The sequence below is a fragment of the Nanorana parkeri genome, unplaced genomic scaffold, assembly GCF_000935625.1.
Source record: "Nanorana parkeri isolate BGI_ZX_2015 unplaced genomic scaffold, ASM93562v1 scaffold944, whole genome shotgun sequence".
In the NCBI taxonomy this organism is placed as follows: Eukaryota; Metazoa; Chordata; class Amphibia; order Anura; family Dicroglossidae; genus Nanorana; species Nanorana parkeri.
The window spans coordinates 354,543-369,038 of record NW_017307212.1 but is presented as its reverse complement, the minus strand read 5'-3'; the positions used below and the strand labels follow the sequence as shown (position 1 = coordinate 369,038).

The following is a 14,496-nucleotide window of genomic DNA, read 5'->3' as shown; positions in this document are numbered from 1 at the left end:
TAAATACTAGTATTTATTTTTTTATAAGGAACCAAGAATTCAACCCTTAACGTCACCGTTTGTCTAAAAAGTGCAATTTCACCTTGAGATGAAAACTGTGTTGTGAGTACAGATGTTTGCAGACATCAGATGCTAGTTTAAAATGGCTGGGCCAGGGGAAACTAATGTCTATGTATACAAAATTCAGAAAATAAATAAATGTCTTCTTAACATGGATGGTGTTTATCAATCACCTTTAAAGTAGTATTAAACTCTATTATTTTTCAATCATGAGTCCACAGCAAACAAATATGCATTGCTTAGCAAAGTATATATTTACATTTGTGCCCAAGCACCTACAGTCATTATGTATCCAAACAGCTCCGACTCTCTGCTCTCCTTCCCTAAATGTCCTGTTGAGCAAAAGATCACAAGGGAGGACAGTCCCCAGCAGCTGTCTATCTACTAGCTTGGAGGAAGGAGTAATAGGGAGCAGGGTGGAGGGGGTGGCTTGCTTTGCTGTGCCTGGCTGTACCCTGCAAGGTAAAAGAGCCACCCGGAAACAAGATATTAGGGTCAGTGCTCGGCGACCAGCTGATCCTTCAGGATGCACAACATTTTAAACATCATGAAGCAGCATCCATTGTAAGTGCTTTCATCAGCATTTACATAGCCTAAAAAAAACCTTTGACTATAATATCACTTTAAATCTTACCATACTGGTCAAAACAAATCCTCTCAGAAAACTGTCACTGTTTTAATCAGTCAATTAAATAGGAAGAGATGTGGGGTTACCCAAAGCTCTATGGGACCACTGTATATAAACTTGACTTTTATTAAAGAGTCGATAAAGTTGAAAACTTGATGAATGGGGCTTAAGAAGACCTATCCTTGACTACTGATGTCCATAAATATGAGATGGTAGTCAAAAATTATCAGAATGGAAAACAATTATATATTTAAGGGGGCCATCAGCTATTTGCTAAACTGAAAAGTTGGAACACCTGGACAAGCTGGAAGAGCTAGGTCTGGTTGGGTATTTTCATACTGTATGTAGTTCACTTCTAATGCTTGCAGGATACAATATGCAAAGTTCATTAAACTATAGAAGTTTTGTAAAATGCCGCTTTATTTTGGCCTGAGTTCAGTAGCCTGGAAGCCGAGGGGGATCGTTTGCTTACTGCCTATTGTACATTATCACTTCCCTTACTAATGTTTTATAAAACAAGCATGTGTGTATATTGAAAAAAAAATATTTTAACACCAGACTATTATCCATCTACCCTCTAATGTGTATAGCCATCTTTATAAATCCAGTACAACACACCATGCCTTATGTGACATAGGAGGAAAACCATGTAATCTGGAAGCAGGAAAACAGTAAAGATAAAAGCAGTTTCCAGAAAATGATAAACATCATCAAGTTGTAGCTTAAAATCCAAAGTATATTATTAATTATAATTAATATAACTTATTTTTGATATCTAATAATAAAGTGTTGGTTCACCCATAAGTGATATTATCTGGTGGACTGGTGGGCTTTGTGTGTTCCAGCACCTCCTATTGCATTTCCAATAATATTTCATAAATCCAGGGATGGTAGAAGTCTATAATTGGCCACGAAGGTGTGCCAACCCAGAATTTAAAGTGCAGTTTTGGGGGACCTACATTATACTGAAAAAAGGTCTACGCGTTTCAGGGGCACGCCCCCTTCATCAGAACCTCCTGATGAAGGGGGGGTGCCCCTGAAATGCGTAGACCTTTTTAAACACACGGGAGCAGAGGACGCTGATTTGGAGATCCCCTCAGATTTCCCCTGCTGGAGATTTTATATTTTATCGTTTCTTTTACGCTTATGATCATAAGCTTTCGTGTAAGTACATTTTCACTTGCGTGTTGTACCTATCAAATAAAAAATTTTACACTATGGAGGCACTCTGTGTTGCTTTTGTGACCTACATTATAATTTAAGGTCGACTGCAGTCGGTGTGAGAATGACATATATCATAAACATCTCTGAAAAACATCTATTTTTAAATACTATTATGAAGTTAATAATGGTGGTTGCTCATGAACTTATTATGTATACATTATATACTGCCCTCTTAAAGATAAACAGGTTATGATAGGTTATAATATATTTGTAGGCTGGATGTTCAACAAGTGTGAAAAATATGTGCAAGATAGGCATATCAACTACATATTAAGTACCTGAAATAGCTTTCCTAGTCTATAACAATGAAATCAAAAGATTTTAATATTTTTCAGCAAAGACATTCTGGATTTCCTGAAAGTATAATTGGGAAAAGGTCTGTCTCTGAATAATCTTGGCGGAACTTGCAGAGCAATGACCTTGGGGTTCAAATGTTAGCTCTGTCAGTACTGTTTTAGAAGCAACTGCATTAGATCAACGTGCTTGAGTGTTTATTAAAGTAATGATGAAAGCTAATCCATGAAATAGAGATTTAATACCATGCCAAGAACTCAAATTGCTGCTGGAGTCATTGAAATTGACCGCATTGAACTGCTAAGTCTGTAGATCCCAATTTTTTTAATGGAATTAAACATGGACACATAGGATTAGTGTGAAGTGCCACACATTTGCCTGAGTTCCAGAAATAAGCACTTTAATGCTCTTAGAAAATGTTCAAACATTATACACCAGGCAACTTTCCTTTATAATCTAGAAAGACAAAATCCCACTGATTTAAATTAATATAACTATGGCATTACAGAAGCTGTATCTATGTGGCAGCAGCTCTCAACCAGTTGCTTGGGAACCACATGTGGCTTCAGGTACCTCTAGGGCCCCTTCACAATTTTCTGCTCCTTTGAAAAGTGTTGCCACGTGCCTGTTAACATATGGTTAACGTGCACTGGATTTAGACAGTCCAATTGCTGGTTACTTTAATAATAAACGAGCGTGTTACAGTAACATGTGGTAAAATGCACTGTGCAATATAGCAATGGTGGCAATAAAGGTGTGAAGTCAGCCTTAATGTTTTTCTCTGCAGGTTTGCTTTAGCTATACAATGAATGTCTTCCCTTTATTTGGGCAGCATTTGTGAAATTCCGCCTTTTAAAACCACTTGCTAACAATCACAGATCAATCCAAAACATCAAAATGACCAGTTTTAGATTTGAGGCCTTTTTTGCAATAGGCAATTTGCATTTTGACATGGTGGCATTGCAGCATAAAGAATCCATAGTCACAACAGTGAAGTCAACTAAAACAAAAATGAGGAAGGCTGGATGGCGTTTATGTCCTACTGTCCTTGTGTTCTTATCTATGCCTAGTTTTAGAAATCCTTTTCAGGATCATTGAAGTCAGCCTTTTCTCACCCTTTATGTCAAACTGAACTTTCAGTTGAATTCAGCTAGATACATGTCAAGTGCATCAAAATAAAAGGTGTCCACAATCTTACAGTTCATTTTCTTTAGAAAGCAGCCACAGTGAGTAGAAAAAACTGTCCTCTGCCGTTGTGCTGCAAAAAAAAAACTATTGCTCTCTGTGTGGAAGCTATGGTCACTCTGCAGAGGTCTGGCACACCCTCTGTAGAGTAATAGCGGTGGCTCTACAATCAGAAAAACGGATTGGGGAGCTCTAACTCTGACTCTGAAAGGATGGTGCTTCCACAAAGAGAGCAAGGATCCTTCTCTGCAGCATCCCGGCAGGGGACAGGCTTCTATACTCAAATCTTAAAGCAACAAACTGTGAGACTGTACACACATTTTGTTTTGATGCACCGGAAATATATTTAGCTGATTTAAACGGAAAGTTCAGAGCTTTAACGGTAAATAGCTAAATATCATAGACTATGCCAACAATCAGTGAATAACAACAAATATAGAAAGTTTGGTAAAGAGTATATACATTTATGCAACAACAGTTACTATCCCATCTATTTCAATTTTTTTGTGTTATACTGGTCCTTTAAATATATAATTGAGCTGCAAAAATAAAATGTGTACTAATGAACTATCTGATAATAATTGTATATAATATCTGATGCAGGGCACATTGCACTGTTAACACTCACTTGTATATTATATTTATATAATTGTTTAGTAACTTAAAGTTTTAACTTTTTTTTCATTAAAAATACATCATTTGGATTGTATTCATATTGCATATAGATTTTACTTAAGATTGTTCATTTAAAGGTTGTTTGGTTTCACATAAATGCATATCATCACTAGACTTACAAACCTCAACGCAAAGGTTAACTAGCTTCTATACCTTACTAGCCCCTGGCGTTATTTCACCATCTGAAAAAAATGTGCCTGCATTGCACACTTTATGATTTCTAAGCCCATTGATTTTAAGAAGAGCCCTTTTTTTCATCTCCACCACTTTTTTTTTCTTACCAGGTTTGCCTATCACTAAGGACAGATTAAAGTGACCTTTAAACCTTGTAAGGTCACTTTTAATGTTCTTAATAAACAAATCATTAAAAATCCATAATATGGGGTCCCAGAGTGATTCTGGCTTTTTGCCAATAAGTGTACTTTTTTTAAAAATTGTTTTTGCCAGACACGAGCAAGTCTGTAAATATCTGATCCATTGTTAATCCATAACCCAGCAGAATTGAGGCAAAAAGGGTCAATCCGGATTTGTATGCACTGGAACAAATCCAATCCTCGATCCATGCCCTGCAGAATCAAGGCAATGTGGGGAAAATCCAAATTTGTACAGAATCTTTCATCTTTATTTTTTTTATCAGTCTCTACGGCCCAAGCTGTCCAGTTTCAGATGTGGTAGAAATATTGAATGCATTACTGGCTTTAGTTTTCAGATGGAGTAACTTCCGACAGACTGCATAATCAATGCATGGTGTAGAGTAGAAAAAGCGAAGTGTCTCGGTGCATTAGCTCCACCCACTCACATGCTGTAGGACATCTGGGCATTCATTAAAGCGGACCTATCATGAAAAATTGAAAAATCTACCATTAATACTTCAGCATGAGTAAAAGCTGAAATGCAATGTATAAATACTGTTATACATATTTTTATGAGAACTATCAGCTGTAAAATTTTGCCCCTCCTAACATCAAGTGCCATGGTAAGAGCTACTACACCAAAGGTGACAAAATATAAAGGATGCCTGTACGTTTAGTGCAGTTATCATTTAAACAATCACTACCCTCCAAGCAACTGCCAGGGTCTTACACTTACCTTTTCACCATCCTCCAAGATTTTTGCTGTGCGGCCCCCACTGGGAGCCATAGTCACCGCTGCAGAAGTTTCCTTGGCAGCCTCTTCTGAATCCCTTTTTATTCCTATATAAAGGTCTTTTAATATGTATCTCAACAGTGCACTGCCTCTCAACAAGAGTGCATGGAAGAAGAAGAGCCCGGAAGGGAGATTTCTGCAGCATTGGTTGTGTGATTTCCAGTGGGCAACAGAGCAAAGATCTTGAAGGACAGGTAAATATAAGGTTTTGGTGGTTGCTGGGAATCACGTGATGATTAAAGCATTGTTACAGTTTTTCTTTAAGTTTTCACTACCAGAACAAGTTTGGGTTCCTTCCTAGCAGTAGATCTACATGTAGGTGGGGTGGACCTTAAGGTGTAAAGGAGGATCTACACTAGTAATAACTTCCCTTTACTGCACATGTGCATGAGTGCCCCTGCACTGACAGATCTGTCATTGCTACTGGCCGGAGCCAGTCGTGAGATCACGGACGGTTCCCCCAAGAAGACTCTAGCCGGTCCCGGCCAATAGGAAACAGTTGGGTGGAGCTAGCTGTTACTGCTAGCTCTGCCCAATTGTTTCTTTTTTTGTTTTTTCATTGATCTTTATTTTTGTTTTTTTAATGATCTTTATTTTTATTTTTTCAGTAATCTTTATTTTTTTTGGAAATCTTTATTTATTTTTTAACATTGATCATTTATTTACATTTGGAAACAGTTTTTTGCTACATTCAACTTTTTTCATTGTTTTACTATTCTGCTCTTTACCACGGTGATACCGATCAGAATAGCCGAGCTGAATCCTGCTCTGCAGCATTCAGCTATCACTCACTGCCGTTCAGCCCCTGAACGAGAAGCCTGCCGGAGGTTCGGCTCAGCTGATGCAGATGTTGAGTCGAACTCCTTCTTCACTTCACTTCGGGTCTACTATTCACTCAGCTGCCTTAGGCAGCTTTTGAATAACCCCCTGGGTGTTTTACAGCCCCATGATTTTGGAAGAAGGATTTTTGCTGAGTGGTGGCACCAGTTTACATTTACAATTTGTTAGCTTATTGTCTTCTCATTAAGATGTTGCGATCTTTATTATATGACTACTAACATGTTCACATAAATTATGTTATTTAACCTCTAAGTAAAACCTGGAAAGAACTGTATACAACTGTAACAAGACTAACAGGAATTTAATGGATGTGTGCTGCTCTGTTATAATTTTGTGTTAAAACATGCATTAATGATTTATCATTTCTCATAGCATCAATACTGAATATACTGAATTCAAATATAAATTATAGAATAAGAAAATGCGCCAGGTGTGTGTGTATGCAAACACAATGGAAAAAACTTTGTCAGGTATGAGCACTGTATATTACACTAACACAATAGGCTCAGTTTACAGGCTAATTTGGAAATTAGTCACATGGCTAACTAAAAAAAAAAAACGTATGCTTGTGTTAAAGCTTTGTAAATTGAGCCTAATACATAATAAAAATAGGTGCAAAGAGTGGGAAGGAAACATATTGAGTCACTACCATTTGCAAAGCAGTAATAAGCATTAATACTTAGCAGATTTTAAAACTGCAGGAATATGATGTGTTCACAGGATGAAAATATAAAATTCCCGACAGATAAGTAAACCTTTAAGCTGATAGCACTCTTGCTGCAACTGGCATGGCCTTTGGAACAATATGTTGTGTTGCTGTGCTTGCAGCAGAGGCTATCTGATATCCCACTATATCCTCTAGCTGAGTCTGACATTCACAAAGCTGCCAAAGGTACCCGAGTGAATGACCGAGCCGAAGTGAACAGAGCCGAATGATGTTCAGCTATTCACTCCTGCTCAGTACGGCTGATTTCAGCCGTACATATGTTGAAATCAGCCGTGCATCGGCTGAGCCGAAGTCTAGAGGGACTTCAACTTAGCCGATCCAACATCTGGATCAGCTGAGCCGAAGCTCCGTTAGCTCACTCGCTACAATTCACCCTTATTCTTAGCCTTCAATTCACCCTTATTCTTAGCTATTGTGAATAGCCCATGCAGCAGCCCTTCACTTCGACTAAACTGAAGGGCTCTGGTGGCCGAAGAGAGCCGAAGGATCTGCCGATGCTACGGCTGTATACTTTGGCTCAATTGTGAATAACCCCCTTAATGTCAATGTTTAGGGGCCTAGATGTTCTCATGGATGTGTTTCTCCAGGCATATGCCCCCTGTTTTGTTTTGTGTACATCACAGATTCACCTTAATATACTTATATATTTAGGTTTCAGTCACAAGCATCAAAATTACTTCCCTTGATACTTGTATCTGATTTGTGTGGAATCCTAAATGCAAACATTAATGCTAGCCATATATCTCAACCAAGCTATGCATGTTCAGTAATCCCCTAATTGCACGGCTAGTGGAAAAATATTAAATTATGGATGGAAGCAATGTAAATTGGACCATTATTTATCAATGAAATATTTAGAGTACCTAGTCACCACTGCAATTTCTAAAATAAGCAACTGCATTTCAAGCAAATAACAAAGAACTAAACATGCTGAATATCCAAAATATCCTGAGCTGTCATGGGTGATGCAAATGTTTACACAAAAATATGAAAAAAGGTGTTTATTGTACACGGAAGATGGATAATTGAGTGACCCACCTACATTTCTTGTTTAGAATGATAAAGCTACAATTTAAATATTTATGGGCTAAGATAATTGTGGATTCCTAGAAAGCCAAGGCTGCAGTCTGCCCTCATAGCTTGAATATTTATTTTGCATTTTACCTATGCACTTGACCTGTGGCTTTCACTAATAAACAATGGATGAATCTCCCTATACATGAGGAATCTTCCTATTCATGTTCCAAACAGAATGTTACAATCTGAGAAAAAGCTCTGACAGTCAGCTTACTGGAATGTAAATGTACTTCCCACTACAGAATACAATTTTCCTAGGCAGAGAAAGAAATCATTTGTCTTTTTTTTTCTCTTTTCTCATATTTTATGCACATTTTAACTGCTATCAGAATACATTCATCTTTTAATACATGTCAAAGGATCTGGGGGGAGGTTTTAAAGGGGGCTGCTTGGGGCATTTATAACTCTCCTCTTTTATTGTGCCCTCTGTTTACCAACTGAAAATAACTATCTGAATATTTTTCATATGTGTATGTATAGTTTACAAAAGCAATTGTGTGTAATTAAGCAAATTCTACATATTTTGCTAGTACAGCTGTGACCTCTTGTGCATCATTATTTTTGTCTTTAAAGGCCAGTAAACATGACATATATATTTACCCTAAACATATACAATACAATGTTCCCATGCTTTCAATGCGTTTAATATGTATAAAGCTGCACTTTTATCATTCAATATACAACTCAGTTCAGTAAGGCACAACCTTATAAATGCATGCATTTAGTTCGAACTTTGCCTGTTTGGCATTTGTTAAATGAGGTGTTTGCTCACCCGCCAACTGAACCTTAGCTGCAGCTGGAAGTTACATTTAGCAGTGGTATCAATACCCTGTCATATGTGACAGCTCAGGGCTCTCGGTTGCTAGGAAGCCAGCAGCCACTGGCGTCCTTGCAACCAGTGATGCATCCCCACCCAGTCCATTCATCTGCTATCCGGGACATCCACTCATTGTCTCACAAGATAGATACCCACGCTGGCAGCTGGAATGTAAACAAAGGGGCAGGGGAGCTTGCTGACATCATGGACTTAATATGGCCATGGTCGTATTTATTCAATGACATCAACCAGGATACCTGCCCCTTTTTTTACATTCCAGCTGCCAGCCTGGGGATCTGTCTTTTGAGGCAATGAGTGTGATGGGAAGTAATGTGTGGGCATTTTTTTTTGGGGGGGGGTGGGGGTCATTGGGATCAGTATTCAATGTGATTGATGAGGATATGCACCATAAGACTTTTTAAAAATAAAGGAGAGAGAGAGACTTTAAGCCTTTTAAAGTTTCAAAAGAAGCTTCGAATGCTGACTAAATCACTTGCAATGGATCATGTTTAATGATGTTTCAAAGTTTGCATAATCAGTTGGCCCACTGAGCACTGGCCCTGATATCCTGTTTTTCATTTTTTTTCTCCCTTGCAGGGTCCTATGGAGCCACTCTTGTGTGTGCTCGTGATCAGTCTGTGTGTCCACAAGCACACAACAACGTAAGTTACTCACCTAATACCTGCTCCCTACTTCTCCTTCTTCCCTCCTCCAAGCTAATACATGGACAGTTGCTACAGATTGCACAGTCCCTTGTGATCTAATGGCTGCAGGTTGTGCTGAACCCACATCATCTTGGGAACTGAATGTGGGAAAGGGGCCCTTGTTTAGAATTTATGACTTTTAATGTTTCACTTTAAGTGGCACTAAACTCACATTCAGTTTACTTCCATTGCCACTGTGAAGGCTGTCATGGCAGTAGCTCTGTCAAGGAGACTGAGGAAGCACATGTATATTGTATAGCAGGGTCAGATGAAAATGACTACCTTTTCCTGCTTTTCATGAGTTACCCACATTCCTAGAAATCTCGACTTGGCAGATATGCCAGGCTTTCTAATACAGTAATTGCCTTCAGAGAACAAATAATAAATGATTTTCTAAGCATTGTTTTTTATCGTTTTGTTTTAAACAAGCAACAATATTGGCAGCCAGCTTTACTCTTTACTAAAACATATTGTTTATATACTTTTGGGAACATAGCAAACTGCTCTTCTACAAAATGTATTTTAAAATAAATGTAATTGTAAGGGTTTTGCTTTTCCCTTTTTGTGTGCTTGTGTCTGGGTATTTGCTCTATGATTTTCTCATATATTACTGGCGCCAAGGGAATTCCTGGCTATGTTGATAATTAATTTAAAATCTCAGACAGGAATTTCTTATCTGAGAAAAACAATGCACCACATCACTGCACATAATAAATATTCAAAGAATTTTGAAGTGCCTGGATTATGTGCTACATTAAAACAATATGACCAAATGCATTGCAGAGCAAATTGAAAGTATCAATGTCATTTTCTAATAGTCATGTTACCGCCGGCTGGATATCGTCTAAATGGATATGTTGATGGATCTGGGAAATTTGCACATGAAAGCATTTGCTAGTGCTGTCTACTTTTATATTCTGTGGATTTGTGGTCATGCACTGTCTAAATTATTAAAGTATAGGGCATGAGCATACAGCCTCTGCCCTCTTGGCAGTTATTGAACTATATCATGGATGACGGTAAAGCAACAGTACACTAACTGGCAACGTGTGCTGGAATTTGCATTTTTCAATCATTTGAAATCTGCAGATGCTAATTGTACAATCCACACACAGTAAGGAGAACAAAACAGCAACAAAAAAAAAACTAATTTATTCAGCTCATCCTTAGCAAAACATTTAAAGGTTTAGTCAACTCAGAATATATTTGAGCTATGAATGCATGCTGCTAGGCTGAATGATTCACTAATTGCAAAGGATGGAGTCTCATTTTCATTGCTGAATTTCCTATAACATAGAGAAATGTTTACGGAGAGGAATATAACCCTCCCCTTGGCAAATCTGCAAAGTGGCAGATATCTCTAGAATATCCAAATAATACAATCTGGTGAGTGATTTGACTTTCTGGCATCTGCTCATAGGTGAAATATTAGTTTTGATTAAATGACCCTTATAAAGAGTATTGTGAACTTGCTCACCTATTCAGCATAAGCCTTTATTTTTACATACTGCAATATGGCATAGCACATCTCTGTATGTTTTTTCAATTAAACTTATTCATTTTACTAGAGTCTAATCTACTACATGGTTAATAAAACTCATTTTTTTTTCTGCACAACATATATACAAGCTGTATTGACATTTTGTGGTGGGCCATCTTAATATTGCAATATTGCAACTAGTTTTAATATGAACCAGATCAATAACTTAGGCCTAGACGCAATTAATGCCATCATTTATTTTGCAAGTGTAAATGACAGATGTACATTTGCCATGTCTGCACTTACTGGGAAATGTTTTACGGCCATATGTAAAGATGAGTCAGAACTTGTGTTGGATCAAACTGGTTCTCCCTGAACATAAGTTCAAGTGAACTCATCAATTTACACTTTACCCAGACCAGTTCTCTCAGTAAGCTTGTAAAAGTGGTCCCAAGGGCTGCCAATGGATGGTTCATCATAGCAATGACAGGAGGTCAAGTTTAAGGGGCATAGGGCCTTCCCTTCAGTGGTACTAAGATTTCCTGTGTGGGAGAAGAACGAATATTTGTGCTGGCAGAGAAAAAAAAAAGGATCACTTTGATGAATTATTGGCTGATCAGATTGCCAGTTGTTTACTTATCAATAACCATATCTCTTAATATGTGGGTTTGAATGTACTGCTGTATGGTAAGTTAGCTGAGCGCCAGCTGTCATGGCTAGTCAGAAGTTGGAGAATTCTAACCAAAAACAAGTGAAATATTTGGGATGGAGTTTTGCTGTAATGCTAAAAGTAGACAAAATATATTTTTGATTCAGTTACTTAGAGAAAGGTACAATAGACAGAGCTAAATCAGACCACCTACCTAGCAGTTTGATTGTACTATCTATGTAAGGCTCACTTTACAGAGCTAGCAAATTTTGCTAATCTAACAGATCAAATCTAAGCAAATTCTGTTTTTGGCCAGTTTAACGCTATATTCCAGGTATTGATTATTTTTTTATCCACTCAGTGAAAGGCACATTAGCAACATATTAAGAAACCAATTCTTTGCAGTCATTAGAAACTGCAAAAATTTCATACATGATGCATTAACCTTTTCGTGTTCACAGACATACCTAGTACGTTGGTGGCAGCACAGCCCTGACTCTGTTTACCCTTGTTATGCCAGCTGCCGGCTTTACAATAGAAGTGATTTCTGGCAGCTCAGCTACCGCCAGATCGCTTCTATGGTCCGGTAAAGGGCTTGCCCCCCCCCCACACCCCCCACCGTATTTCCCAGGCTCTGCTGTCCCTCCTCCGGGCCCAGGACCGGCATGTTGGGTTCCGGCGGGAAGCTGGGGAGGAGAGTGGTGAACATTGGCTCGCCATTCTCCTTCCCGTTCTATTGGAGCAGGAGCGATGGGGGTTGCATCACGTCCGGTCCCTGAGCTGGCATTGCTCGGCTACCAAAGCCGATCAATAAGCTATTGAAGTGCAATCTGCACTTCATTAACTTATTTAAAGTGGAAAGGTGATACTAAGGGTCTTTTGGACCCACAGTATCACTTTAAAGAGGACCTGTCACTACCAATATGCTATCACATGGGGGCTTGCACGTCCCCCTATATGATACCAATTAAAGTAAAGTAAAAAAAACCACAGTTTTAAAAAATAACATAGAATAAAATTAAAGTAAAAATAGTTAAAAAAATTAAAGTCCCCCGCGAGAGCGCGCGCATTCATGCAAGCACATGTCTGGTGCGTCTATGTACGAAAATGTTGATCTCACTACACATGTTGGGTATCGCCAAGCATGCCAGAGTGAGACAATAATTCTAGAGCCAATATTTAAGTGTATCTCAACTGATAGCCCTTAGGGGCTTTTGAAGCATCATCTATTAAATTTTTAGGGTACCCAATTTTTTTGCTGTTTCATGGACGCACGCAAATTTTAAACCTGGGCCTATTGGGTATCTATTTACTTGTTGTAACTTCATCTTTTATATTTTAGAAAAAGTGGGTATTTTATTGTGTTTTGAGGCACTAAAATTAAAGTCCTTTTTCCACGAAATTGTTGGGTTTGATAAAGAGTTTCGCCAACATAAAAATTTGCAACTGCAACCATTTTATTCTACAGGGTGTTGACTTTCAGAAAATAAATATTTTTTGGGGGGTTTGCAGTAACTTTCAGGCCTTAAATGTGGATTATATCATGTGTGCAAAAAAAAAAAAAAAAAAAGGCTTTGGCAGCAAAAATGTTAATCTATTTGAAAAATGTTGTATTTTTTTAAGGACATCACATTTCATTATTATTACTATTCACTTTACTTTCAAAAACTATGGGTAACCGCATTTCAGTTTTTCTGTGAAAGAAAGATTAAATATGGAGACAAAAATATATTTCATACAGTGAACAGCTCATTCAAAAAAAGAAAATTACAAGGGAAAAAGACTGCTCCCTTAATTACAGGTTTCCACAAGGTGTAATAACAGTAATTTTTGAAACTATATTGTAGGTAAAATTAGAAATGGATAATTATCAACACAACATAGCTGTTTTCTGGAGTACAGTAAAGAATAACCGCACTCGCTTGTCAAAAGGTATTCTATTTTAAGAGCATTGCAGAATACTAGTTAGATAATTCAGCCAAGGATGGTGTATCTTGACATCCCAGTGAAGAAAGACATTTTCACTTAGCTAAATAAATATATTATAGTGGCCACAGACCAGACTAGCTGGTTGTTATCAATGAGCCAGGTGGTACAGATAATATATTCTATTTTAAGGCTGTGAGACATACATTTATATTTAGAACTCATTATAATAAAGATGAAATTGTGCAGTAACACTACAAAAATGTGTTCACGCTTTCTTGAAGAATGTTGTACCTTAATAAGAGTCAGATGTAATTATGCTTATGCTAGAATCAGAATATTTAAGCCTAATATGTTACAACCAGGTAGGATTACTTATGAAATGTTTATTGTTGGCTCTGCCTTCTTTGCCAGAGTCCGACTCTTAAGTTTGGAAGATAGGGTATACAAGAAGTTACCCTGTATAGTGCATGTTTTGCCAAACTGACCCTGATTAACTAAAGCAGTAGAGCATTTTCGTTTTAAAAGTGAACTATCACTTTGCAAAGTGAATGTTCTATTATCTAAGTGAATGAGGTAAAACAAAGTGAAAATTCACTTTACAAAGAATACTTTGCAAGAATATGTTGATTCATTAAAGGCAAATAAGCTGTTCACTTTGCAATGCCGAATGTAATTCTGAATTTGTGAGATTGTAGGAAAACAGGGACATATTATTGCTAAAATACTACACAATTTTAAATGAGTATTTTTGCTTCCACATGATTGGATAATGGACGTCAAAAGGGCTTCAGGGATCCTGTCTGCGTCCAAGCAGGGACACCCTAACGGATGTGCAGTTCGGGTGAGCGTACAGCGGCGTACAGCCGCATACTCCCATAGAGAAGAACAGGCTGCTGCATACAAATCACACGCAGCACCTGTTCTTCCTGGGAGCAGTCCAATACGGCTGTGCAAGCAGCATGGATCTGTATGGGCTGGCTGTTAGTCATGTAAGTGAAGGCTAAACAAAGATGTCTCCATTGCAATTTATAGAAACAAAATTGCACTTGCATGGTACACCT

The 14,496-nt window shown here is 37.9% G+C and overlaps 1 protein-coding gene across 2 annotated transcripts in view; it reads right to left on the bottom strand.

Annotated features, from left to right (window-relative positions):
* The window catches only part of PCDH9 (protocadherin 9), a 109,796-nt gene that overhangs the window by 36,535 nt on the left and 58,765 nt on the right, over window positions 1-14,496 (bottom strand). The window contains exon 3 of one of the 2 annotated variants that reach the window (XM_018566376.1): window positions 4,680-4,901. The exons of the other annotated variant lie outside the window; for it this stretch is intronic. Within the exon in view, the coding sequence (XP_018421878.1) occupies window positions 4,848-4,901 (54 nt within the window). The 3' untranslated portion in view covers window positions 4,680-4,847. Of the gene's footprint in view, window positions 1-4,679; window positions 4,902-14,496 lie in introns of those variants that run through there. 2 annotated transcript variants of the gene reach the window in all.